The sequence below is a fragment of the Pararge aegeria genome, chromosome 13 (assembly GCF_905163445.1).
Source record: "Pararge aegeria chromosome 13, ilParAegt1.1, whole genome shotgun sequence".
Classification (NCBI taxonomy): Eukaryota; Metazoa; Arthropoda; class Insecta; order Lepidoptera; family Nymphalidae; genus Pararge; species Pararge aegeria.
The window spans coordinates 1,216,145-1,241,900 of record NC_053192.1 but is presented as its reverse complement, the minus strand read 5'-3'; the positions used below and the strand labels follow the sequence as shown (position 1 = coordinate 1,241,900).

Genomic DNA, 25,756 nt, shown 5'->3' with positions numbered 1-25,756 from the left:
TGGTAGCGGGCTAACCTGTTAGGGAGTATGGTAGTCATACCACTAATCGGTTTCTACGCGACATCGCACCGGATCGCACTAAATCGCTTAGCAGCATGTCTTTGTTGGTTGGGTGGTAACTAGCCACGGCCAAAGCCTCCCACCAGACAAACACTATTAACAGAAGGACTTCCGTCAATTCACGTGCTATAATCGGCCACGATAACTTTGTGTATTGACTATGGAATCAACTTGTAACAAACTCTTAGAGAGAAGGGAAAAACGTGAAATGCAATAACATTTAGATTTTTGTTTCATGAAGGAATCGTGATTCACGTTTAAGGTAAAAAGTTTTCTCGATTGACTATGAAACCCTGACTTTTATAACAGTCAGTTTCCTTTGAGAACTTAAGCGTACATACACTTAGCTAGTTATTCGTACCGATAACATAAGAGTTTACGAGTAAAATGGCAAAATTAAGTATTTTTAGATGTTTCATTAAAAAAAAAAAAAACGAAATCGGAATATGCTCTAGAAATTTGGTAGGGAATATCCTCTCTTATGAACTAGGTGGCCCGTGCCAAGATGATGATGAAAACCGTGCAATAAAGTATTAATTAGACAGATGATAGCATCGAGCTTTAAGGATATTTGCAGTAGGGATGTTCACAAAATCTGGATTTATCTAAACAAATGCCTAAAATAAACATTTTATTGTTAAAAAAATCTTAGTTTTTATTTGTTAATAACAGCAACAAGCCATATATAATCAGTTAACCATCGCGCAAAATTGTATACGCTAACACGCAGCGTTAAGATACAATTTAGGTTGCACGACGATGTTTAGGCACATATAAAAACAAGATCATAGAAGTGTCACCTCTGTACGTAATACATTTTCAGTTCAGAAACCTATAGTATAATAAATGTGATATTTATCCATCGTAAACAACCATGCGTACTGACCTGCTATGGAAAGCCTCTTGGCCTCGGCGATGGGTCTCGGGGACAGAGGTTCCGTGCCTCGCGACACCACTCGCCGCAGCTCCCGGTTGTGAGCTGGGTCCGACGCCTTCCAGGGCCGCAAGTCCGTCACGCCACCAGCGTTCACTTCCTTCATGAACACCTCGATCAGTTCCTTCCCTGGCAGAAGAATTATGATCAAATCGACTGCCCTGCTTCCCTATACTACGTGTTAATGACCGAAACAATACTTCAGAGGCTTTAGAGGTACGTCTCTCAGACTTATCTGTGTAACCAAAACGCTAAAAGATTTTGAGTAAACCATTGCCATAGTTTTTACTGAAAGAAATCAGGTATAGCGCTAACATCGAACGCAAAAGTATAATCAATTGACTCCTGTTACTTTATTACTACTATGCACATGTCGATCTTTTATCTTCAATAGGGTTGTGAAAGGTAAACACCTAAAATGTTTTGAATTAGTGTGTATGAAAAATAAATATGCTTTTTTGATTCAATATGCACCCTTCAACAGTATTTCGTAATTCCGTTACACTTTGTGTATCCAGGGAATACGACGCAAATTATAAACTCTGTCACACACCATATCTCTACACTTAAAATTAATAAGTAGATATAAAGATACTTTAATTTACTTTGCTGACCTGAAAGACATTGTTCTAAAACGGTAAATTCCTAAAAATCTTTTTTGAGTTCATACGAAAATTCCATAGAAAAAGGTCCTTCAGATATTCACTTATCCAATTACTTTATCTTTACAGTTTAGCGGTGTATTATTTTAACATAACAAGATCTGTGTTAAGTGATGATTATAATAATAATAATAAAAAAGAGTGTGTGTACTTATGTACACCCGTTGGAAGTTATACTTTTTTGGCGTATGGTAATTAATCAAAAAGATTTTATTTAAATAAAAAAGTTAATTAACGTAATAATATTTATTTATCACACTGTTTGTACTGTTACGAAAAACGGGTTCTAAATATAAATATACTAGAATATACAACTTGATCATAGTTATCGATTTTCATGTCACCTAGAACTATCGATGTAGAATTCAGATGTCGGTGTGCGCGCACATCGTAAAAATCATTTTTCTCCATCGCGCCAAAAGAAGTATAACTTAAAAAAATACAAAGAAATAAATTTAATTAACAAAAAACTTATAATAATAATAATAATATGATAAAAAATCTTGATTATAAGGCCTGTCAGATATCAGAATTTAATCATAACTCTACTGACTAGATCTTCATATAAAACCATATAAGAAATCCACATTTTTTGGCGTAGGATTTGTTATGATAATAAGGACGGTAAGGCAAAGTTAGGTCTGTTTTTATGAAGTTTATGTAAATGAAATGTAAATGCAAGTATTCACTCAGCCGTGATATATCGTCGGGATCATCGCAGATTTCATTCAGATTCTCATAAAGTTTGAAAACCGTTGAAAGTTCAGGCATCTGTGAGATAAGATTAAAATGATAATCTCGCTTTTCTCACAGAATTATGGTAGTTTGAATCTGGCATACATTTGGTAGGCATTATTTAGCAGTCTTTATTATTTAGATGGGCTCATGAGACACTCTGCGGGCGATGGAAGGAGAGAAGAGAGTTGGAGTATCTCTACGTGATCAAATCCAAAATGAGGAGATCCGTAAAAGAACAAGAGTTAACGACATAGCTCAACGAGTCGCGAAGCTGGAGTGGCAATGGGCGGGGCACATAGCTTGGAGAACCGATGGACGTTGGGGTGCCATGTTGCTAGAATGGCGACACCGCACCGGTGAACGCAGTATTGGTCTCAACGAGGTGGACACACGTCATCAAAGAGTTGCTGGGAGCTGCTGGAAACAAGCGGCCCAGGATCGTGGATTTTCGAACGCTCTACATAACACCTATGACCAGCAGTAGACGGCAATCTGTTGAAGTGGTGATGATGATAATGATGATGATGATTATTATTATTTATATTTAGGTTAAGTAGCCTCAATTCAGTGGCGTGCACTTCATACATGCACGAAAGCACTGCCTACCCTAAACTTTTTGTATAGCTCATAAATGCGAAGGATTTCCCCATTTTTTGGCATCTTCCTTCATTATGCATACCCTGATCAAAAACCCTGTGCACGCCACTGCTTCAATTAAATAATTGTGTTATGTGTTAGTTTTTCTTTGTTTATTTATTCGATCGTTGGAATCCTATATTCGTTCTCACCGCTCAAGAAAGGCACAGAGATAGCTTACTTGATAGGATATATATATATCCTTTGTTAATTTTTAGGAGGCAAGCTTCAGAGCAAGTTCTCATGCATGCAACATGCCATATAACTTTATTATTAAACTCTTTATTTGTATACCACAACATTAAAATATACAAAATGTAATAATAACAGAAACATAAAGAAAGAATTAGAATACAAGAGGCGGCCATATCGCCTAATAGCGATCTCTGCTAGGCAACCTTTGAATCAGGAAAAAAAAGAAGAGGAGTTTAGTCTGCTGGTGGTACATATTTTTAAAATACATACCATAATAACTTTCCTACGGAATTTAAATAAAATAGCTTCTTAACCTGTAAGGCTTTTATTAACTGTCTTTATTAACTTTCTCGCGGGATTCCTAACAAACCGTAATAAAGGCTTACATATTATTTCGTCTCCTTACCTTTAGCAATGTTGGCAGCATACTGTTTCATTGCAATCTTCTCTACGGTGTTTTCAAGGCCGAAGAAGTTCTTCACGTCAAGCAACGCGCTCTGTTCAAAACATGTCCATTCTGGATTCTCTGGATGCACCTGATGGTAAAACAAATAACCTTTAAACGTATACGTTTGTTCCTATTTAAACTAAAATGACAAGCTCTCTATTTCGACTGTTCTGAATTTATAATATTATTGCTAACGTTCATTTACGTATTCCTTTATTTAATCGTCATCATCATGTCAACCCTTAACCGGTCAACTACAGGGCATGGGTTTTCTTCTGCAATGGGAAATGTTGGGGCTGTAGTCCACCACGCCGGCTAAGTGAGTATTGGAGGACTCCACGCGCCTTTGAGAACATTATTGAGAATTATCAGGCATGCTGGTTTCCTCACGATGTTTTTCTTCTCCGTTAAAGCGAGTGATATTGCATTGCTTAAAACGCACATAACATTGAAAAATTAGAGTTGCGTTTGGTATTCGAACTCGGCCCCCCGAAAGTAAAGCCAAAGTTCCTAACCACTAGTATATCACCGCTGCCGTTCATTACTTTATTTAACTGCATATAATTTTGAAAAATCTGATCTCTAAGCCATGCACCCATAAATTGTTACAAACAACAGAAAATAGAAGACTTTATTAACCAACAAAAGAATCCAAGTTCTACAATCCGACCTTGCAACATCCTCGAACGATAATAACTCCAGGAAGGTGGCTATTGATGCATTTATACTCAATACCCTTCCGTAGGACCCTATATACGAACAGCCTATGTATATAATGAACCTTACGCCCTTTTAATTAGAGCGGCATGTTTAATCGCTTTCGACAGCTGTTGACATGAACAAGGCGCTCAAGTCTGACGTGCGTTTGCGTTAATTGGACCAAATCGATACACATTCGTATCATATGCTTCTCGTAGTTACGTAGAAACACAAGAGCTACTCCACGCGACATCGACACCCCGAGGGTAGATTTAAATAAACTCTTAGTATTTCACATACCAAGAACACATTACCCTGTCAAATTTTACTATAGCTGTAGTCTTTGAGATTTCGCTATTCGTCCGTGAGTGAGTAATGTTTTTATCTTGTAAAGTGCAATGTAGTGTAGTGTTTAAGTAATAGATAAATAGTATATTATTATAAATAAACTATTCATAGAAAGATAGTCATGAATAGGCTATTTATATATAGATAGACATGAAATTCTGATTTAGAGTGTTTTATAACGCTACGCACATTAGACTGATCTACAGCGATTAATTAATTAGTTGATGATTTTTAAATAAAGTCTCAATCAAAAAACAATCGCTGGAGATAGTTTACGAATAACTCATGAGATTTGACCGGAATGTTATATCATTTAAGCGTAAAATTAAAGAGTTCTTACTCAAAAAGCGATACTTTGCTCTCCCTATCCCTACTAATCCCTACTAATATTATAAATGTCAATGTAAGTTTGTATGTTAAGCTTTCACGCAAAAACTACTTAACCGATCCTCATGAAACTTTGTACACATATTCTTGGAAGTGTAAGAAGTAATATAGGATACTTTTTATCTCGACATTAAGCTCGGTTCCTTTGGATGAAAGTGTGTGACGATTTTACATCATAACTCCCGACAAATAATAACCGATTTAAATAATTATTTTTGTACTACAGAGGTTATAATATGTGTTAATTTTGGCCAAACTTTGTGTAGATTTGATGAATGTGGTTAGCGATAGAGGACAGAACTCCTCAGCGGACAGCAGCAAACCCCTCATTTAAGGCTTAGCGATACTGAATACTTTAATTTTTTTTTAGAACTACAAATAAATTTAATGCTACATGAAAAACAAAGTCAAACGAGGACGAAGTCGCGGACAACAGCTAGTTAAGAATATTTATGTCACATAATCAGGCGCAAGACCGACAGCTTAACCATTGAGGGTGAAAAACCGCCAATTTCCATAGCTCTGGGTTGATACAAAGAATTTCTTGATATAAAAACCCAATATTCCATTGGCCCGATCCGAGATCGAATCTAAGACCTCATGATATGCATTCGAATATGATAACCACTAGAACAACGAGCTTAACAAAAATAAATGACGTACAGTTAGAAACCCAAAATTTAACCACAGCCTTTGATAAATTATTATGTAGCACAGATAATGATATTATTGTTGTCATTATCTGTGCTACATAGATGCGGGATCAAATCATTAAAAATGTACGTGTACATTATTAGTTAACACAGTTTGTAGTTTAAAATTATTAATAACGTTAATAAAACTAAATCATGTACGTATAAATGAAATACATATATGTGTTCAATCTCATCATTTACGGCCGACAGGCGCAGTGGGCAGCGACCCTACTTTCTTAGTCCATGGTTCGATTCCCACAACTGGAACATTTTTGTGTGATGAACATGAATGTTTTTCAGTGTCTGGGTGTTTATCTGTATATTATTCATAATAATAATATTCATCAGTCATCTTAGTACCCATAATACAAGCTACGCTTACTTTGGGGCTAGATGGCGATGTGTGTATTGTCGTAGTATATTTATTTTCATTTTCATTTCATTTCATTTATTTCATTTATTCAGAATATTGGTAAGGGTACAGAATTGACACAATAAACATTTATATATTTATTATTTAGATATCGATTTTCTAAAGGCCTGTAAAAGTGTTGGTTATGTATTGTCTTTAATTCTGTCAGGGACTTTTTTTATTCATCATCAGTATATTATAAGTATTTATGTATATTATTCTTAAAAATATTCGTCAGTCATCTTAGTACCCATAACACAAGCTACGCTTACTTTGGGGCTGGGTGGCGATGTGTGTATTGTCGTAATATATTTGTAGTCTAAGCCCACCAGCCCACCACAGGGCACGGGTCTCCACTCAGAATGAGAAGAGCTTCGGGCTAAGCCCACCGAGCTGGCCGAATGCGGATCGCTAGACTTCACGTCATTGAGATAGTTATTTGAACCTCTTAGGCGTGCAGGTTTCCTTACGATGCTTTCCTTCACAGCTGAAGCACGTGATATTATAATTCCTTAAATTAGCACATAACCTTATTTTGTTTTAACGTTATCATTTAATTTGGTGTCATTTAATGGGAACCCCAAAATATGTACAGTAAATGTAGCGACATACCCACTACGCTTTTGTCCGATAATACCTTTGACAAAACGTGACATATTACATCTACGTGTTATTTAAACTTTTAAAACTGAGAAGCCCTGACACGGATCACTGAAGGAAGTTGAAGATGTCAGGGCGATTCAGATTCAAATCTTTACTAATATTGTAAATGCGATATTGAGTTTGTTTGTTTGTCCTTCCTTCACCCCCAAACTGAGCGACCAATCAACTTGATTCGTAGCATAGAGTTAGTTGAAAAGACGGAAAGCAACATAGGCTTCTTTTATCCCAGGAAATCATATCTCACCTACAAGTGACAATGTAGTCAAATAAAGTAGGGGGCTAACTTATAAGGGGCATAATCATCACCCATTACCGGCCCATTAAAGAGCACGGGTCTCCTCCTACAATGAGAAGGGGTAAGGCCACCAGGCTGGCCTAGTGCGGATGCGTGGACTCCATACACCTTTGAGAACATTAAGTAGAACTGTCAGGCATGCAAGTTTCCTCACGATGTTTTCCTTCACCGTTGAAGCAATTGATATTTTAATTACTTAAAACGCACATAAGTTTTAAAAGTTAGAGGTGCGAGCTGGGATTCGAACTCCGCCCACCCCCACCCCCGCGCGAAGTGGAGCTCCTACCCAATGGGCTATCACCGCTTCGCTTTCAAAAAATGTAATGTTTCTCACAAACAAACAGCAAAACGCTTACTAATATTTCAAGAGTGATAACAGAAGGATTGCAAATGTGATTTATATTTATCTGATAACACTCGAGAAATTTATTATCGCAAGTTCATTCAACAAAGAAAAATTTAATATTCATCACAACATTCTTATTTCGGAATCTTATATCTTTAAACGAGCAATTCTTGTATATATATATATATACTAGCTGTTGCCCGCGACTTCGTCTGCGTTTGATTTTGTTTTTAAAGTATTCAGTATCGCTAATCCTTAAATGAGTATAGTAGTATATATATATATAACATGTGACTGTTAATTAATTATAGACAAATAATTTGCAATAAAATAAAATTGCGACTATAATTAAATATCTAAGCTATCCTATCTCTTAAGTTGGACCAGACTGCTCATGGTGTGCCAATTTAATTTAAAATCGGTTAAGTAGTTTAGGAGTCCATCGCGGACAAACATCGTGACAGGAGATTTATATATTGTATATTAAGATATATGCCAAATATTCATTTTTTTTTTTTTTTTCTAGGATTCATTTTTAGAAAATTTCATTTTATTTGTGTTTTCCGGTAATAACCGATTTGGTGCAACGAAGTTTCACGGGTTAGCTAGTAAAATTAAAAAGGTAAATAATCTTTATATATATATTTCTTGTGTGCGTCCGAACTCTTCATAAACGGCTGGACCGATTTGAACGAATTTTTTGGTATGCGTTTGGGTGGCACCCTGGATGGTTTAGATTCACAAATTAGTCCGACAGATGGCGCTGGGGTCCGCTAGTTATATATAACTCCATCATAGTATATATATGACATTCTTATAATTATAATTTTAGAGGTAGGTATATTAATATAATATACATTACCATGTTGTCATGTTTTAAGCAAATAAATGAATTTGATTTTAAACTAGAAGAGTTCAATACAATTTGCTTCCTTAAAAGAATCAATGAGAATGGGGAATGCTTTATAATCTATACTGAGTCCAAAACAGATTTTTATTTAACTTTGTCTGTCTGTCTGTCCGGGCATCACGTGAAACCTACTGAACGGATTCAACTAAAAATTGGTTTAGTGGTAGCTGATATTCCGGGTCAACATATAGGCTACTTTTTATCCCGATAAACGATAAGTTTCCTCCGGGAAATGGAATGAATTTTTTTTATCAATTTTACTTCATAGCTCCGTTAAATTTGAATCGATTTTAATAATTCTTTTTTTATTTGAAAGTGTATACTATCAAGCTACATGCTTGATAGTATACACAAGTCTTATTTTATTAAGGATCTGATATATATATATTGTCGGAGATAAAGAACATAACTCTTCACAAATAACTGTTAGTCGCAAGGCATATGGGACAGCGATCGAAGGATGGTAATCCTACTAATATTAAAAATGCAAAAGTTTGTGAGGATGGATGTATCAAATAAAATACCACGTAAAATAATTGTAGGTATATAGCTACCCACGATGATTATGATGATAGCATCAGGTATATTCTAGCTTCTCGATTGACTCATAAGCGGACGAAGTCGCGGGGGTCCGCTAGTTTAACTATAAGTTTAATACAGACAATTAATTTGGAAGTTAGGCGCGAGTTTAAAAATAATTAAGAATTACGCCTAAACAAAACAATACTTACAACACCAAAATTAAATGCTTCACATCTCCCAATTAAACTCTTTCTACGGGATGCTTTAAAAACTAAAACAAACGCGGACGAAGTCCGAATAGCTAGTAACTAATAAAGTAAATTTCTCGCAAACATAATTCAGAGCAGCTTGGTTAAACATATCATTAGTGGTCGCCATATAATCGCGCGATTTATCAATCCCTCAAACTACTCGTGTACCACCCGTCAAACAGCACTCGCTATTTTCCCTAAAACAACGTTATTTGTGAAGCTGGAAGCGTACGTAAATAATCCTCGTGCGTCACGGCCTTCTATGTTACATGTTTAGAGCCAGTAAATTACACTGTATTACCAAACCATTATCGTGGGCCGGCCACGTGTCTCGCATAAATTTAATTTGTTTATTTCCCATTCAAAGTAAATGAAAAATTTGAACACTTTGAAACTTTTCGTAAATATGTATGTTTTGGAACGATACACGCTTCGATTCGATACTAGTTCATTAGCTTCCACCTAATTCTTTCTTTTTCATTCTTTTTTATCACATTAAACAATTAAGTTTCCACAACCTAGTTAAATCAAGCAAAAATTAAATAAATAAAAAAGAAATTTGAGAGCTTATCATATCATACTAAATTGTGCCATAATGAAAAATGCCGTGAAAAATGTCCGTCTCACTATATTTGTTGATGATATATTTATATTGATGATATATTTGTTGATGATATATTTATTACTATATTTGTATTGCACGTACGAGATACAAAGTCATTTACCGAATACCTTGTCTTCTATCTTGGATTTAGCTTACGACATACAAATGGTCATAAATTAGTGCCATCTGCATATTGTCTGCGTATGGTACAGAAGTCACTTGTGGGATTGAGGATACGCTTTTATTATGATTGATGAATGATTCCTACGGTAACCTTTGGACCTAGCAATGCATAAGTTTAAAGAATATGTTAAAACACATTTTTTACAGCGAAGTTACTATACAATTGATGAATTTTGTAATGACAAGGTTGCTTGGAAGCAACCAGCTCCATCATCATTTACAAGATAGAAAGATGAATGTTAAAATGTAAAATGTAAATTGTTGATGTTAACAAAGAAAAACTGCTGAGTTTCTTGCTGGCTTCTTCTCGGTAGAATCTGCCTTCCGAACCTGAACACGGGCACGTCAACCTTATAACACCCGACTTTTTTGTATTGAGGGCTAAAAATAAAACTTATTCTAAATTCGAATAATGCGCATAAAATCCAAACAGAATTGACTTAAGCAACCACTCACGTAATATTTACACTTCTCGACAACTCCAACCCTGGCGGCGAAGGTCTCGTTCGTTGCTTCGATTTCTAATAGTCTATTCTTGAGGTCGAGGTGGTTCTTCTGGATGAAGTATACGTAGTCGACGCCGATCATCTACAAAAACAGAATCGTGAAAAATAAAAAATGGTAGGTATATGGTACGGTAAAATTTGTATGGAGGAGCTTCTGTTACTTTGTGATTTAAATAAAGACTTTTTTGTTAAGTCTACTAAACATTGATAATATAACGTTTACTGTGTAATATTATATATATATATATATATATATATATATATATATAGATTGTAAAATAGAATCGTATCAATGCGATGATTCTAAAAAATCCCTATTTGATGTATTTTTTTAGGAACCCTATTTATGCGATCGCAATAATCCCGGTTGATTTGCTGACATTTTCTTAGTAGTATGTTTCCGAAACTCATCATCAAATCTATCTGAAAATTAAATGGGACTATAACGTTATAAAACCCTTACAAAAAAAGAATTTCTCAAATAGGAGTTATGCCCGAGTAAACCAACAAAAAAACATGCAAATAATTAAACTCCTCCTGTTTTAAAATCGGCTAAAAAACAAGATAATATTGACCTCAGTGTACTGTGTACTGAAAACGTTTTATAATATAAGTGTTTATTTTGACTTTAAACCGGAAATGGATCAAGGTGATGGATGATGATGATGATGCTGTTTTTTCCACTATAGGGCTCGGGTCTGCTACCACGATGAGAAAGATTAAGGCCGTAGTCCACCACGCTGGACCAGTGCGGGTTGGTGGTATCTTAAAGTAAGTGTAAAACCATCGCTTATAAACAGAGGAATACTTCACGGGGCATGCAAGGAGCACGTCCTGCAACATGCCGCCCTGTATCCATCGATTTGAGGCGTAGGTGTTAAGTCTCAAGTGCCTGTAATTACACCGGCAACCACGCCGTTCAGACCGGAACACAGCATTGCAACAATGCTGCTTAGCGGCAGAAATAAGCATGGGTATGTATGCTCTGTCACGAAAAGCTCTACTTAAATAAATCAAGAAAACTCTTTTAAACTCTTTATACGAAGGGCGTTTGTTCTTAAAGAAAGTTATCTATTACACAGATATAAAAAGTGTATGCATAAAGACTAATCAGAAAGATGGTTCTTGAAAACTTACCTTCTTCAGCAAGTAAGGCGCTTCCACATTGAGCTGGCACTTCCTTATGGTGTCCCTTTGCGAGTCGTCCGCTGTCCAGCTGTCCTCAGTTATCACGCATTCTATCACCACAGGTATCTGCGGGCAGCTGGGAAACCGCATTTCGTATGCCTGCGGACAAAAAAAACAATTTTATTTAATTCTACTACTGCCATCGACAATAGCCCATGGCCAGTGGCGTGCACAGGGTTTTAGACCAGGGTATGCATAAAGAAGGACGATGCCATAAAATGGAAAAATCCTTCGCATTTATGAGTTATACAAAAATTTTAGGGTAGGCAGAGCTTTTATGCATGTATGAAGTACACGCCACTGCCACAAACATCGATTAGTCTTATTAGTAATGATGTCTTCACAGAAAATGTTGATGCGTAGGAGATAATTTCTGATTTTGGCGGATTATAGCATCAGAAATACAACTTTTCATCAAAATATCGTTTCCAAACATACAGAAATATCCGATAAATGTTTGTTCTCCAAGAAAGTTTGGGCAAGAGTTTGTAAGCTCGGTCAAACTAAGGGTCGGTGTTAAACTTTCATACTTCTGACCTAACTTTATGAGAAGGTTAACGATCTCAATTCTCATAACTTTATGGAAATGTTCGATAGATAAAATTCTCACGGACACTGACTCAGAGACATTCTCTATTATTTTCCAACTGCCTCTTTGGTCTAGTGTTAGCATGTTCAACTACGGATCGAGAGGTTCTGGGTTCAACTCCCGGGCTGGGCCAGAAGGGTTGGGTGTTGTGGGTTTTTCTGTTAAAAGAATGTTCATTACCAACCAACACTGATTTAGGAAATGGCGTGGTGAACCCCCGTTCCTCGGAGAGCGCGTTAAGTCGTAGGTCTCGGTTACTAGATCACTTACCTGGGATATATATATATATGGTTCGAGCCCACCAACCCGCATTAGAGCAGTGCGGTGGGTCTATGCTCTGAATCTCCCTATGATACTTTTTATACAATAGATCAATATTTAAAATGACATTCGTTAGTAATTATTAATTAATTTGTATTCTTTGACATGTGCCCATATAAACTTAATTGTAATTTATTATTTTATCAATTGTATTGTATTATTATAAACATTGTAATTGCCAATATCTTAATTTTACCCAGTAGTAACATCAATTAAAATTGAAATACTACCCTGACAACAACTTGCATGCCAATTTGGCGTGGTACAGTTAGGATTACGTATTTTTTTCTGTAACACCTATTTAACTGTATCAGCAAATAAATAAAATTTTATTGAATTGACACGAACCTGTGCCCAGCAGTGGGATGTCAAAAGGTTGCGGATAATGAAACAACCTTGAGTACATTTACTTTACAAGAAGACATGAAAAAACCAAGCCACTTTCATCCAATACTTTTTTTCAGTTATTTTAGTACAAAATTTCAGAACCGCTGGCATTTGAACCCTTGCCTATTCAACCAATGTTCATCAGTGCGCGTTATGATACCAAAGAATCGTTTAACATTTTTTATCAGTCCAAATTGCTGACCCAATCATCTTCATCTTCTAATTATTTTTGCACACTCATAGCGGAGAAGCGGTGATAGTGCTAAGGAGGCCGAGTTCGAATCCCAGCACGGACCTGTAACTTTTCGAAGTTATGTGCGTTTCAAGCCATTAAAATACCACTTGCTTCAACGGTGCATGATAACATCGTGTGGAAACCTGCATGCCTGAGAGTTTTTCATCATGTTCTCAAAGGTGTGTGGCGTCCACCAATCCGCACTGGGCCAACCTGATGGACTTCGGCCTTAACCCATCGCATTGTAGGAGGAGGCCCGTGCCCTGTACAGGGTTGATTTCATGATGACGATGATACTTATATTTATACGATGTTTACTCACTTTCTTTCATAAGCTATTTGTTATTCGAAGAAAAATATTGCCTAACTATCAAAGACCTCGCTCGCTCAGTGTATACTTTCTGATTTTTATTTGGTCGCGGTATTTATATCCTACCGACAAATATATAGCGTGACTTTACGATGGCGCGTCAAAACCTATTAGAAGTTATGAGATGCGTAAAACCCCCCTCCTAACAGCTTATGTCGCTAACATCTAAGATGTTAGCGACATAAGCAGCATTATCACTGCATTATCACTTAACCCCCAGTTTAGATTGCAGACAAAAGCTAAACTTGTAGTGGAATGAAAAAATAAATATAACGTTTTTTAGTTAGTGGATTAAAGTTTGTTTATTCGTTTAGATATTATACTCATGGATGACTGAAGTAAACTGACACTCTCTCCTGTAGGCCTTCGCTGATCGAAGAGTGTGGTAACTTCTGGCGAGTGTCGGCCGCGGTGACCTCGCACGCCGGATATGAAATCTAGATTAGGCAACAAGCCTTTGAGCGTTCACCGCAGTAACTCCGCAGCGTATGGTATGACTTGTAAGTTAAGGTGCTCCGACGTTATACCGGAAAGTGAATTTAGCTATATTGCGCAGTATGACATTTAAAAAAAACGTGTGTTTACTCATGTACACGCGTTAGAAGTTATACTTCTTTGGCGTAACAATATTAAAATTTCGCGTAAAGACCTATTACGAGTCCATACCCCTAATTAGTTTCTACGTGACATCGTACGCTCACTGCCTGCACAATATCTTAAACAATTTAATTTAATATGACTATTATAACCCTTATAACAGGTAAGCCCCTTAACGTCTTTAACTTCATCGCTTACCACCTAAAAATCAAAGTCAAAGTCAAAAATATCTTTATTCAAGTAGGCCTGGCCTGGTGGCACTTTCGATGCGTACATTACATGACAATTGCACGGTACTGAGACACGTCACGGAGAACTTGAAGATTTAAAAAAAAGCACGAGACCTTAAGTCTCACCATTGCAATGCAATAATGGCAAGTATCGTAATACAATCTCGAGCGGATCGACCTGGAAACCTTGGCATTGCCCGGGCCGTGTCGAAGACGCTCATGAGAATTACCAGACAAACCTCTCGTGTTTACATTAATTCCGCTCCGTTTATTTTAGTTTGTAAGATGTATGAAGACTTAAGGTCTTACTTTCCTTACTTCATCGAAGAGCTGAAAATATATACCACGATATTATGATTGGCAAACCAGCAACTCTATTTTGAATATTAGTACGTAACTTGCGTTTGTTATTGCACGGTTTTTAGAGTTCCGTACCCAAAGGGTAAAACGGAACCCTATTACCAAGACTCCGCTGTCCGACCGTCTGTATGTCTGTCCGTCACCAGGCTGTATCTCATGAACCGTGATAGTTAAACAGCTGAAATTTGCGTAGATGATGTATTTCTGTTGGGGACACAAAATACATGATTTTTGATGTTTTATATTTTTTGTTTTATATGTGTGTGTAATAGTACGGCCGGTTTTTTATTATTATAAGACATTATAGTTAATATTTACCAACTTCATTATTACTCGCTGTAGGAAGGTATATATAAAATAGAGAGAAGTTAAAAAAACTACTCAACCAAAGTAGAAAACGTTTTAGAGGTCATATTATTCGAGACAATTCCATGGCCACCATCAGACCCTCATAGAATTTAAATAGGACCTACTAGAAGGTAAACCTTTCAAAAATTAGACCAAAATCCTTCGATTAGGTACTAATACTACAAGCATGTCATACTGATCAAAGGAGCAGTCACATATAAATTTATTTATTACTAGCTGTTGCCCCGGACTTCGTCCGCATTTTTTTTGTTTTGCGTTCATAAAGCATCCCGTAGGAATACATTGGGAAATGTTTATTTGGGAAATGTGTGGCATTCAATTATGCACTTAAATTGGAATGAATTAAAGTATTTCACCGCTATATAAATGTTTCAAATTTATTCATCACAATACATAATGTTGCAGTCTGTATCACGCTCTTTGTCGTCGGTCCCATCAGACCAGACCAGATAAAAATCAGAAATAATAAAATTACCAAATGTCCATGCAGGGAATCGAACCTGAGATGCCCTACATATGACCCCTACATTTTATAGTCATGCTCTCAGTCCTCACGGATACATTTCTTTATTATTTAATATTTATTTATTCATTTATCATACATCTTGTTAGTACAGCAGGGCCACTTGTACTATCTAGTGTTAGCTTTTATTAAAATAAGATGTTAATTTTTTGAAACTTTTGAAACATTACGTAAGTTGTATAAAATAAAAGTACTGATTGTTAAAAATTTAGTTTAAAATTATAAATATTGTTCAAACTTCCGTAAAAATATGTTTAATTTAACTTGTAGATTTTCAAAGAGATGTTTAACGATTTTCATATTTTTAAATCCTTAGTAGCTCAATTTTGACTTCCGGTAATTATGATAAAATAATGTGATTAATCAAATTGAATACTCTTTTCAAAATTTCATTTTGTTTTCTTAAAAGAGAGGGAATCAGTCTTCATTGAGCTGCTAAGCTAGTTGGTAGTGTTGTGGTGTAAGAAAAAATTAATAAATATATCTGCAGCCGAATAAGTGTTTTTAATACTAGATAGAACTAAATAATTAATGAGCAGCTATAAGACAAATCAATGAAAGATGACATGTAAACATTATAAAAGACATGATATTAATATTGTGTAGGTACTATAGTGATACTCTGCGAATATTGAAGTAAAGGTCAATATTCTCATAGTATCTCAACAATTCAAGGAACAGTGCATGTTCAAATACTTCAGAATTTAGTAGAAAGTGATAACAGGAAGTACTGGTCATCGCATACGTGAGAGGAAATAATAATTACACTTAAAAATTACACTTTAGATTTAGGTTACACGAACCTAATTTACACGTAACGCCTCGCCACGTTATTCGCGAGCTCATATTGTTTTGTAATGAACCGATAATTATAATTAAACTGTTCACTTATTTATGGAAAAGGTGTCTGTATATTTATTGCATGGCTCAACTGCCGATATCGATTATTTATGCAATTTAATAGCCGCTTGCATCCTTGAAACGGAGCTAAGTACGTCTGATACTTATTCTTAACGGAAAATAATGGTTAACTATTATTTTTGATTTCATTGAAGCGGTTACAGCCTCGTGGTTAAGGTTTCGGCATCCCATCTTTCAGATTTACGCTTTTTCAATTTATGTCTTCTTTCTCACTTGCTTCAACGGTGAAAGAAAACATCGTGGAAATCTGCGTGCCCGAAAGTTTTCGATAATTTTATCAAAGGTGTGTAGAGTCCACCAATCCACACTGGGATAGCGTGGTAGCGGCCTTAAACCCCTTCTCGTTGTGGGAGAAGGAGACCGGTGCCCTGTAGTTGGCAGGTAATGGATCTATATGACGTTACGTATCATAATCAAAAGCCTACAAAAGTCCACCGCTGGGCTAAAGGCCTCTCTAAACGTGGCGGTTTGCCCATAATCCCCACGCTGGGCCGACGGGTTGGTGATCGCAGTAGTTGGTAGTAGTAGCAAGGAGTAGCTTTGTCATTAAAAACAACTCATCTTAGCTATAAAGAGTCAGCAAGCCAGGAAGTCAGGAAGACAGAAACATAGAATAGAAGTACCAATGCAAAAACTGTGTGTATACAAAAGAAATGGCTATTGCATGGCTATAAAAATATACAACTACTTACCAGACCGTGTTAAAGATTTACCTATTAATAAATTTAAAAATTACATTTTTAACAAACTAAATAATCAAAACTTATATAACACTAGCTGTTGCCCGCGACTTCGTCTGCGTTTGATTTTGTTTTTAAAGTATTCAGTATCGCTAATCCTTAAATGAGTATAGTAGTATATATATATAACATATATAACATGTGACTGTCAATTAATTATAGACAAATATTTTGCAATAAAATAAAATTGCGACTATAATTAAAGATCTAAGCTATCCTATCTCTTAAGTTGGACCAGACTGCTCACGGTGTGCCCAATTAATTCAAAATCGGTTAAGTAGTTTAGGAGTCCATCGCGGACAAACATCGTGACAGGAGATTTATATATATTAAGATTAATGATTATTTTGACATAAAATTTGACTAATAAATAGACATTCTAAATTTGAAATTTTTGAGTTGACCAAGAAGTTGACATCTACCTAATTTTACTATTAAAACTGAAACTAAATGGATGTTAAATACAAATAAATTGCCAAATTGAATAGATTTGTATACTTAAAAAAATTTGCACGCCTTTATGGCAAAACATGTTTGGATCAATTTTATTTTGTATCTATTTACCATATATTATGTAACCCATGTTTAATGCAAATAAATGAAATTATTATTATTATTATTATTATTATATATAAGCAGCAAGCATTTAGTAAATCGTGGTAGGGTCATCGACTTGCCGCTAAGCAAATCGGATCGACTTTATAATCACTTGCACTGGCACTAATCCAGCATGTTTACACTGTCGGTATTAGTGTTAGTGACAAATACTAAGGATTAGTTACTAAACCCGTGCAAACTTACCATAAGGGAAACGGGTACAGACTACAGACTAAGCCTAGTAAATATTACTTTTTATATTCGACCAAGTACCTGCACTTTGTAGATTAGCAATATTTCAATCTATGAGAAGTTTTCGACTGTATAATAATAATACACCTTGTTTCAACCTTTTTCTAAGGCATATGGGGATTTTATAATTTTCATTTATTTGCTCCAAAGTAAAAATAGCATAAGTAGCATGGTTTTTATGAGTTTTCGAGGTCCGAGTGGCGCAGTGGGCATTGACCCTGCTTTCTGAGTTCAAGGCTGTGGGTTCAATTCGCACATAATGTCATGGTGTTTATCTGTCTTTTTATTGACTTTTACTCATCAGTTATCTTTAGTACCCATTACACAAGCTACGCTTACTTTTGGGCTAGATGGCGATGTGAGTATTGTAGTAATAAGTTTATTTATTTAAGTATATTGTAAACACGCCGTTTGGATAACATACGTAGAGATCTAAATGTATGTAACCATCTAATTTTTAGACCACCAACCACCTGTGAAGAAAAGGAATCGCACGTCGCGTCGTGTAGATAGGCCCTTAGAGCTATACAATAAACTTTAAAATAATAATAGCGACAAAATGAATAATATCTATTCAAAGCAGAATCGTGACACGAGCGGGGAATCCTGTCGCGGTACCGAGAAACAATGTTTTATAAGTTTTTAGATTTCGCAGAGGAACATTTATATGAGAAGGTAAATATTTTCGCAGACGCTGTTTATCTCACGAAACCATTGCATACAAGGTTGTCGTACTACTCAGAGGAGATTGACCTATTGAAAACCAAAACTTGGTGATAATTAAAAGGTTATTTTCAGCAAGTACTTGCCTTATCTTCATCATCATCATATCAAACCATCACCAACCCGACTATAGGGCACGGGTCTCCTCCCACAACGAGAAGGAGAAAAGACAAAAAAAGAAAGACCCCTGGTCTTTGGTTAATATCATGAATCTTCTATCAAACTTCATAAAAGGCAAAGGTGACTGACTGACTGACTGATCTATCAACGCACAGCTCTAACCACTTGACGGATCGGGCTGAAATTTTGCACACAGATAGTTATTACAATGTAGGAATCCGCTAAGGATTTTTGAAAATTCCAACACTCATTTATCAGTTCATTTTTCAAGATAATATAATCTAATCTAATTCTTTGTAGTTGAAATTTACCAAACCAAAAATTGAACTTAACGTGAGCGAAGCTGCAGGCAAAAGCTAGTATTTTATATATTTCAAAATTCAAAATTCATTGGTTTCAAGTAGGCCTAGTTTAAGAGCACTTTTGAAAAATCAAGTCACTCTGTTTTAGCCACCGTGCACCGGTTCGGAAAGCAGATTCGTTGAATATGGAATCTGTGAGAACTTCAACGTCCTACCCATTACGGTTCATGAGATACGCTGACGGACGGACAGACAGCATAGGCTTAGTGACAGGTGGCACCTGACAAGAACTGAACCCAAAAAAAAAAATTGCCATTGTTATCTATGCACGGTGTCACAGCTAATTTCTATCTTTTTTCATGGAAATAACTGACACACCAAGGACATGGGCAACAGAGATAAGAACTTCGCAGGACATGGAAGAACAGATCCCACAAAGTAATTAAAATAAAATAAATAAAAATAAAGAATAGCACTGTATTACAGAGAATGGGTAGGGTTGCAGAGGCACTCTTAACAATTAAAAGGAGAAAGTTAGAATATTTAGGTCATGTGATGCGGAACACCAAAAAATATGAACATCTTCAGCTTATCAAACAAGGTAAAGTGGCAGGCAGAAGAATATCATGGCTCAAAAATCTACGACAGTGGTTTGGAAAGAGCACCAAATCATTATTTAGAGCAGCGGCGTCCAAAGTAGATATAGCCCCAATAATTGCCAACCTTCGTAAGGAGACGGCACCCTAAGAAGAAGACGAAGAATGTAAAAAACATTTCTTCTTTCTTTAATTCCCCGGCCGAACTCTAACACAACAAACTCTACAACTTCTCGCATGGTATTTGTATTTTGAATCCCGGAACCGTTTCCGGGAAACTTTTTACGCCCGGCAACACGAATGGTTCCCTTGGATTCCTCATACACTTAGACACGCGCGGAAAATAAAAATCTTCAATATAGAAAGTCGTCAAAGGCATCAAAGTCGGTAATATTAAAAGGGATGTTATAAAGCAAGCATGCGATGCTTGTTCGACGATGCTACGAGTCCCTTTCACCCTGGGGTTCTCCTCGATCGGAAATCAATAACACTTACCATTTATTACAAAGGTTGCGGAATCGGTGATAGCCTAGTGGGTATGGCTTCGGTTTTGCTTTCGTGGAGCCCGAGTTCGAGCCCCGGCACGCACCACTGACTTTTCGAAGTTATGTGCGTTTTTAATTAAAACAATTTTAATATAACACACATAACTTTAGGGAAATTATATGCATATATATATTACTGTTGCCCGCGACTTCGTCTGCGTTTGATGTGGAATTAAATTTAGTTGCTGATCTTAAAAAAAAAAAATGTATTCAGTATCGCTAAGCCTTAAATGAGGGGTTTGCTGCTGTCCGCTGAGGAGTTCTGTCCTCTATCTCCAACCACAGTTCGGGCAAAATCAAACACAAATTATAACCTCTATAGTACAAAAATAATTGTTTAAATCGGTTATAATTAGTCGGAGATGTGTCGGTACAAAATCGTCAAACACTCATCCCCTCTCCCAAAGGAACCGAGCTTAATGTCGGGATAAAAAGGATCCTATATTACTTCTAACACTTCCAAGAATATGAGTACAAAGTTTCATGAGGATCGGTTAAGTAGTTTTTACGTGAAAGCGTAACAAACAAACTTACATTGACATTTATAATATTAGTAGGGATAGGGATGTACAGAATTCAGTTGCAGTTTTATTTTAAGTATAGATATATAGATCTTACCTTTAGTTATTACCTGTTTTGTGTACCTAATAACAATAAACAATATTGCTTGCTTTAAAAAGTGAAGTGTCTGAGAGTTCTTAATAATGTTGTCGTGAAACGTTTGAAGTCTACCAATACGCACTTGGCCAGCGTGGTAGACTACGGCCCAAAACCTTCTCATTCTGAGATGAGACCCGGGCCCTTTAGTGGGCCGATAATGGTATCGGCCCACTACAGGGCACGGGTCTCCTCCCACAATGAGAAGGGGTTAAGGCCGTATTCCACCACGGTGGCCCAGTGCGGATAGGTGGACTATACTTCTAAATAATAATAAGTTCAGATACAATGAACAATTTATTAAAATATATTAAGTGTACCTGAACACTTAATATATTTGAATTATTAGATCAATCAATCAATCACATTTCGCAGAGAGTTCGGCTGCACAGATATGGATGGCTAAAAAAGTTTGTTTCTTAAATCTCCACGGTTCTTCGGAATGCAAGCTTTATGTGTGCCATATTTCGGCGAAGCAAAAGATTGTTTTAGCACTTTTCTGAACTGTGAGTTGTCGTTTAAAAGAATACCAAAAGTCTCCGAGCATATGTAAGAAGCGACTAGAGGTTTGAAGTTAGCCTTTTTTTTCTATGAGTCAAACAATATGTTAGAACACATATATTACAGCGAGGTTACTATAAAATTCATGAATTTCTTAATGACTAGGTTGCTTGGAAGCTTCTTGCTCCACTTTCATCTCTCACGAGATAAAATGTTAAAATGGAAATTGTTGATGTTGGAAAAGAGCTTCTTCTCGGTACAATCTGAATTGAAAACCGGTGGTAGTGTCACTACAGATAGTCAGTTTCAAAAGTGCTTATAGAATAAACCAACGTGAAATATATAAATGCGTCCCTGTATTTCTTTGGTTTAACCATATTTTCGCACCCACTTGATGCTAATTCCAGCCTGGCCAGCAAAGCGTGCCAAATTTGCATTTATTATCATTTTAACGACATCACACGCGAACTGTGCTAATTGCGGCTACAAAAGCAGAGCTCCTTGTGTAAGTTTTCAATTCAAAAAACGTGACTTCGGAGTTACGTTAATATGAATAAATCTATACATAGTTTATAACAAAGTTCTTTCTTACCGTTCTTTGCTCGCTTAGATATTACACTACGCGAGTTATTCAAGATGAAGGTTTACATAAAGTTAATATGCCTTTTATATTAGAGAAATGGGAAAAAATTTAAAAGATTTGTTCGATTTGAGATGGTATGTCGTAGCAAACATATTACTGTGAGCTTACATTTCAAACGCTGGCTAAACCTTACCTACCTTAATGTACTACGGATTTGTTCATAAATATGGCAGTTACCCGCTTCGTTTAGCGCTTCGCGTCCTTAGCCTCATGCACGTGTTATTACACCAGCAACCGCGCCTTTCTACGATATATAGGATCAGTACGCTAGACAACTGACTCTAAATTCCGTTTGCACAAAGCCCCCAGTGTACTGAATTCGTAGAGTGCTGAACCAGCAATTTTTAATGTGATTCACCTGCGTGATAACGGATATGTAGAGTCTTTACAGTTGTTTACTACTGTTCTGCGCTAGACGACTGACTCTACTTTCCGTTCGCACAAAATCTCCCACAATTCGAAGTCAAACGCGTGAGCGTGTTAAGTTTTAATATTGACGTCGGAGATAACACTGATTTTGCTTTACGTACGAGCAGTGCGCTGGCGGAGCGTCCCTGGTAGCTAAATCCACGGCTGAGTGAGAGACACGCCAAATAGCTCTATGAACATATAAGTTTTCTGGTAGGAGGCTTTGGCCGTGGCTAGTTACCACCCTACTGACAAAGACGTGCCGCTAAGCGATTTAGTGTTCCGGTGCGATGTTGCGTAGAAACCGATTAGGGGTGTGACTACCATACTCCCTAACAGTTTAGCCCGCTACTATCTTAGAATGCATCATCACTTACCACCAGGTGAGATTGCAGTCAAGGGCTAACTTGTAGTTGAATAAAAAAAAAAGTGTTTGCACCACCAGCGAGTGATCGCGGCTGCAGCCACCAGATTAGTTATGGAACCAAGCGGACCGCGGTGCGTTGAGGTACCCTCAGGACCTCATAAGAGATACCTACGTAAACATTTAGTTGACAGCACAACTGGTCTTACCAACACTGGTGTTCAAGTGACATAGTGCCCTAAAAGTTCAAACTATGTATTATTGTAGAGCTACTCATTGTAATTTTAACGATTACTGGTCGAACGCGAAGGTACTAATTCTACTTTACAATAGGCTATCAAACTTTACAAAACTGATGATGAATATAGACAATGCACACATCGCCGTCCAGCCCCAAAGTAAGCATAGCTTGTGTTATGGGTACTAAGATGAGTGATGAATATTTTTATGAATAATAGATAAATAAATACATGTAATATACAGTTAAACACCCAATTCAAAACTGACTTCAATATGCTATTGTCACTGTACCTACTACTCACTAATGGTTGTATATTATAATATTGATAACTAATTGTTGCGCTACTTGAGAATGTTTGCGGTTGTGAGAAGAGAGCTGAACATATAGTTATTCTCGTAGCTTTAGGGAGCTTTTGGGTGCGAGACCAAAATATCTCTTTGAATAAGTAAACCTTTTACTTCAATTTATTTCTTTAGTGATGTTTAGTGTCTTAAGATAATTATTTATATACTTAGTGGAAGAAAAAACACATAAAATACGATACAAAAATGAAAAATATAACAAATTTTTTTTTTTATCGTATTTTATGTGTTCTTTAAATATTCTAGCTGCATGAATCAAATTAATAAATAATAAAAAAAAAATTCAATTATCATACGGGTAATTTTATTACCCTTGTGGCGGTCTCCACATTACTTAATTAGATGGCACCACAAGATCCTGCATCGCGCTAGTGAAGAATCACAATTCAGGACCATATACTCGTATACAACTTTCAACAAAATTTCCGTACAAATTTTATGCATAATGATATTTTCTACCCCAAATAGGTTAACTCGCTACCAACATATACCTCATCATTATTACAAGTATCAATTAACTTAACAAATTAACGCGATTTCGAAAAATAATCAAAATGGCGACGGGTTGCTGTACCAGCTTCCATACAAAAAGTTTCGTAGGGGACTGAATTCTTAGAATGATGAACCAACAATTGTTATTGTGATTTACCAGCGTGCGAACGGATATGTAGAGTCGGCACAGTAGTAAAGCGCTAGACGACCGACTCTACATTCCAGTTGCACAAAATCCCCCACAATTCGAATTCCATTTTGAAATTCCCATTTCGAATATCCCATTCGGTCGCACACATTCATTAGATTGGAGTAAAAAGCTCTCCAATATCAAAACACACATTTATAGTCATTAACTTTGTTGTTCTATTTCTTGGAGCAATAAATTATCTAGGAATAGCACCAGACAATGATTCACCAAAGTCCACGGCACGTAAACAAAACAAAAGATTAATTCGCTAAACGGTCCGAGGAAATCTGCCGTGTCAGCTAAGCCCATAAGCGCATTAGGTTGACGGGACTTTAGTTGTTAGGTGCGACAAAACGCGACTGTATTTCAGCAAACATTGTACCCAATAAATAGACCGGCGTATGTATGCTCAACTATTCACTGTTTTTTTTTTTATTATTTTATTTTAGAACAAATTACCAGATGTATCTTTTGAGATGTCTCTCAATTAGATTTATTTATTTATTTATGTAGGAAAACCAACAGCTAATACATTTTTTCATGTCCAAGTTTCTACGTTGTGAGCTAAGTGAATGTTCAACTTATTAGGATTTCACAACGTTTACAAATAATTTCAACATTAATTGCATTTTAAATATAACTGCTTTACAAAATAAATATCTTAAAATACTACTAATAATTAAGGTTATAATGTTAAAAAATAAAATAGAATTAAAATAAAATGAAACTATAATATAATAAAATTATAAAATAAAATTGTAAACATCAAAATCCAATTTTGTTTAAGCTTATTAATATTTGATAACCTAAGAAGTCAAAGTTCAAAGTTTATATAACGTTTTATAAGCTAATATAAGCTTATAGAAAAATCCTATTATAACACTGAAGATTACTTAACCATACACACTTATGCCGTACACCGTACCGTTTACCGTGCGCTGACGGCGAATGAGAATAAACCACCCCTCTTCATCCCGCGGGTGTCGTACGAGGCGACTAAGGGAATATAACGGAGAGCGGGCTGCAGAGTTCTCAGTGCTACTACTACTACCAACTACTGCGTTCCCCAACCCGCCTGCCTAGCGTGTTGGGCAAATTCAATTGGGAGAGGCCTTTAGTCCAACAGTGGACTGTAATAGGCTATTGATGATGATGATCACACACTTTTACCTCCTATTCTACAACCTAAAGAGGGTTGTTTATAAAAAGGAACACATTTATGACAATAATAAATAAATAATTTATATACTACGAAAACGCAAACATCGCCATCTAGCCCCAAAGTAAGCGTAGCTTGTGTTATGGGTACTGAGATGACTGATGAATATTTTTATGAATAATATACATAAATACTTATATTGTATAAGTCCAAGGTCGTGGGTTCGATTCCCACAACTGGGAAATGTTTGTGTGATAAACATTAATGTTTTCAGTGTCTG

At 36.3% G+C, this 25,756-nt stretch overlaps 1 protein-coding gene across 1 annotated transcript in view; it reads right to left on the bottom strand.

The window, feature by feature from the left end:
- LOC120628707 (protein real-time) overlaps positions 1 to 25,756 on the bottom strand; it is a 77,386-nt gene that overhangs the window by 45,023 nt on the left and 6,607 nt on the right. Inside the window, exons 2-5 of the mRNA XM_039897276.1 lie at positions 11,632 to 11,781; positions 10,445 to 10,576; positions 3,632 to 3,761; positions 947 to 1,123 (exon numbers count right to left, since the gene is read on the bottom strand). Of these exons, the coding sequence (XP_039753210.1) occupies positions 947 to 1,123; positions 3,632 to 3,761; positions 10,445 to 10,576; positions 11,632 to 11,781 (589 nt within the window). The remainder of the gene's footprint in view (positions 1 to 946; positions 1,124 to 3,631; positions 3,762 to 10,444; positions 10,577 to 11,631; positions 11,782 to 25,756) is intronic.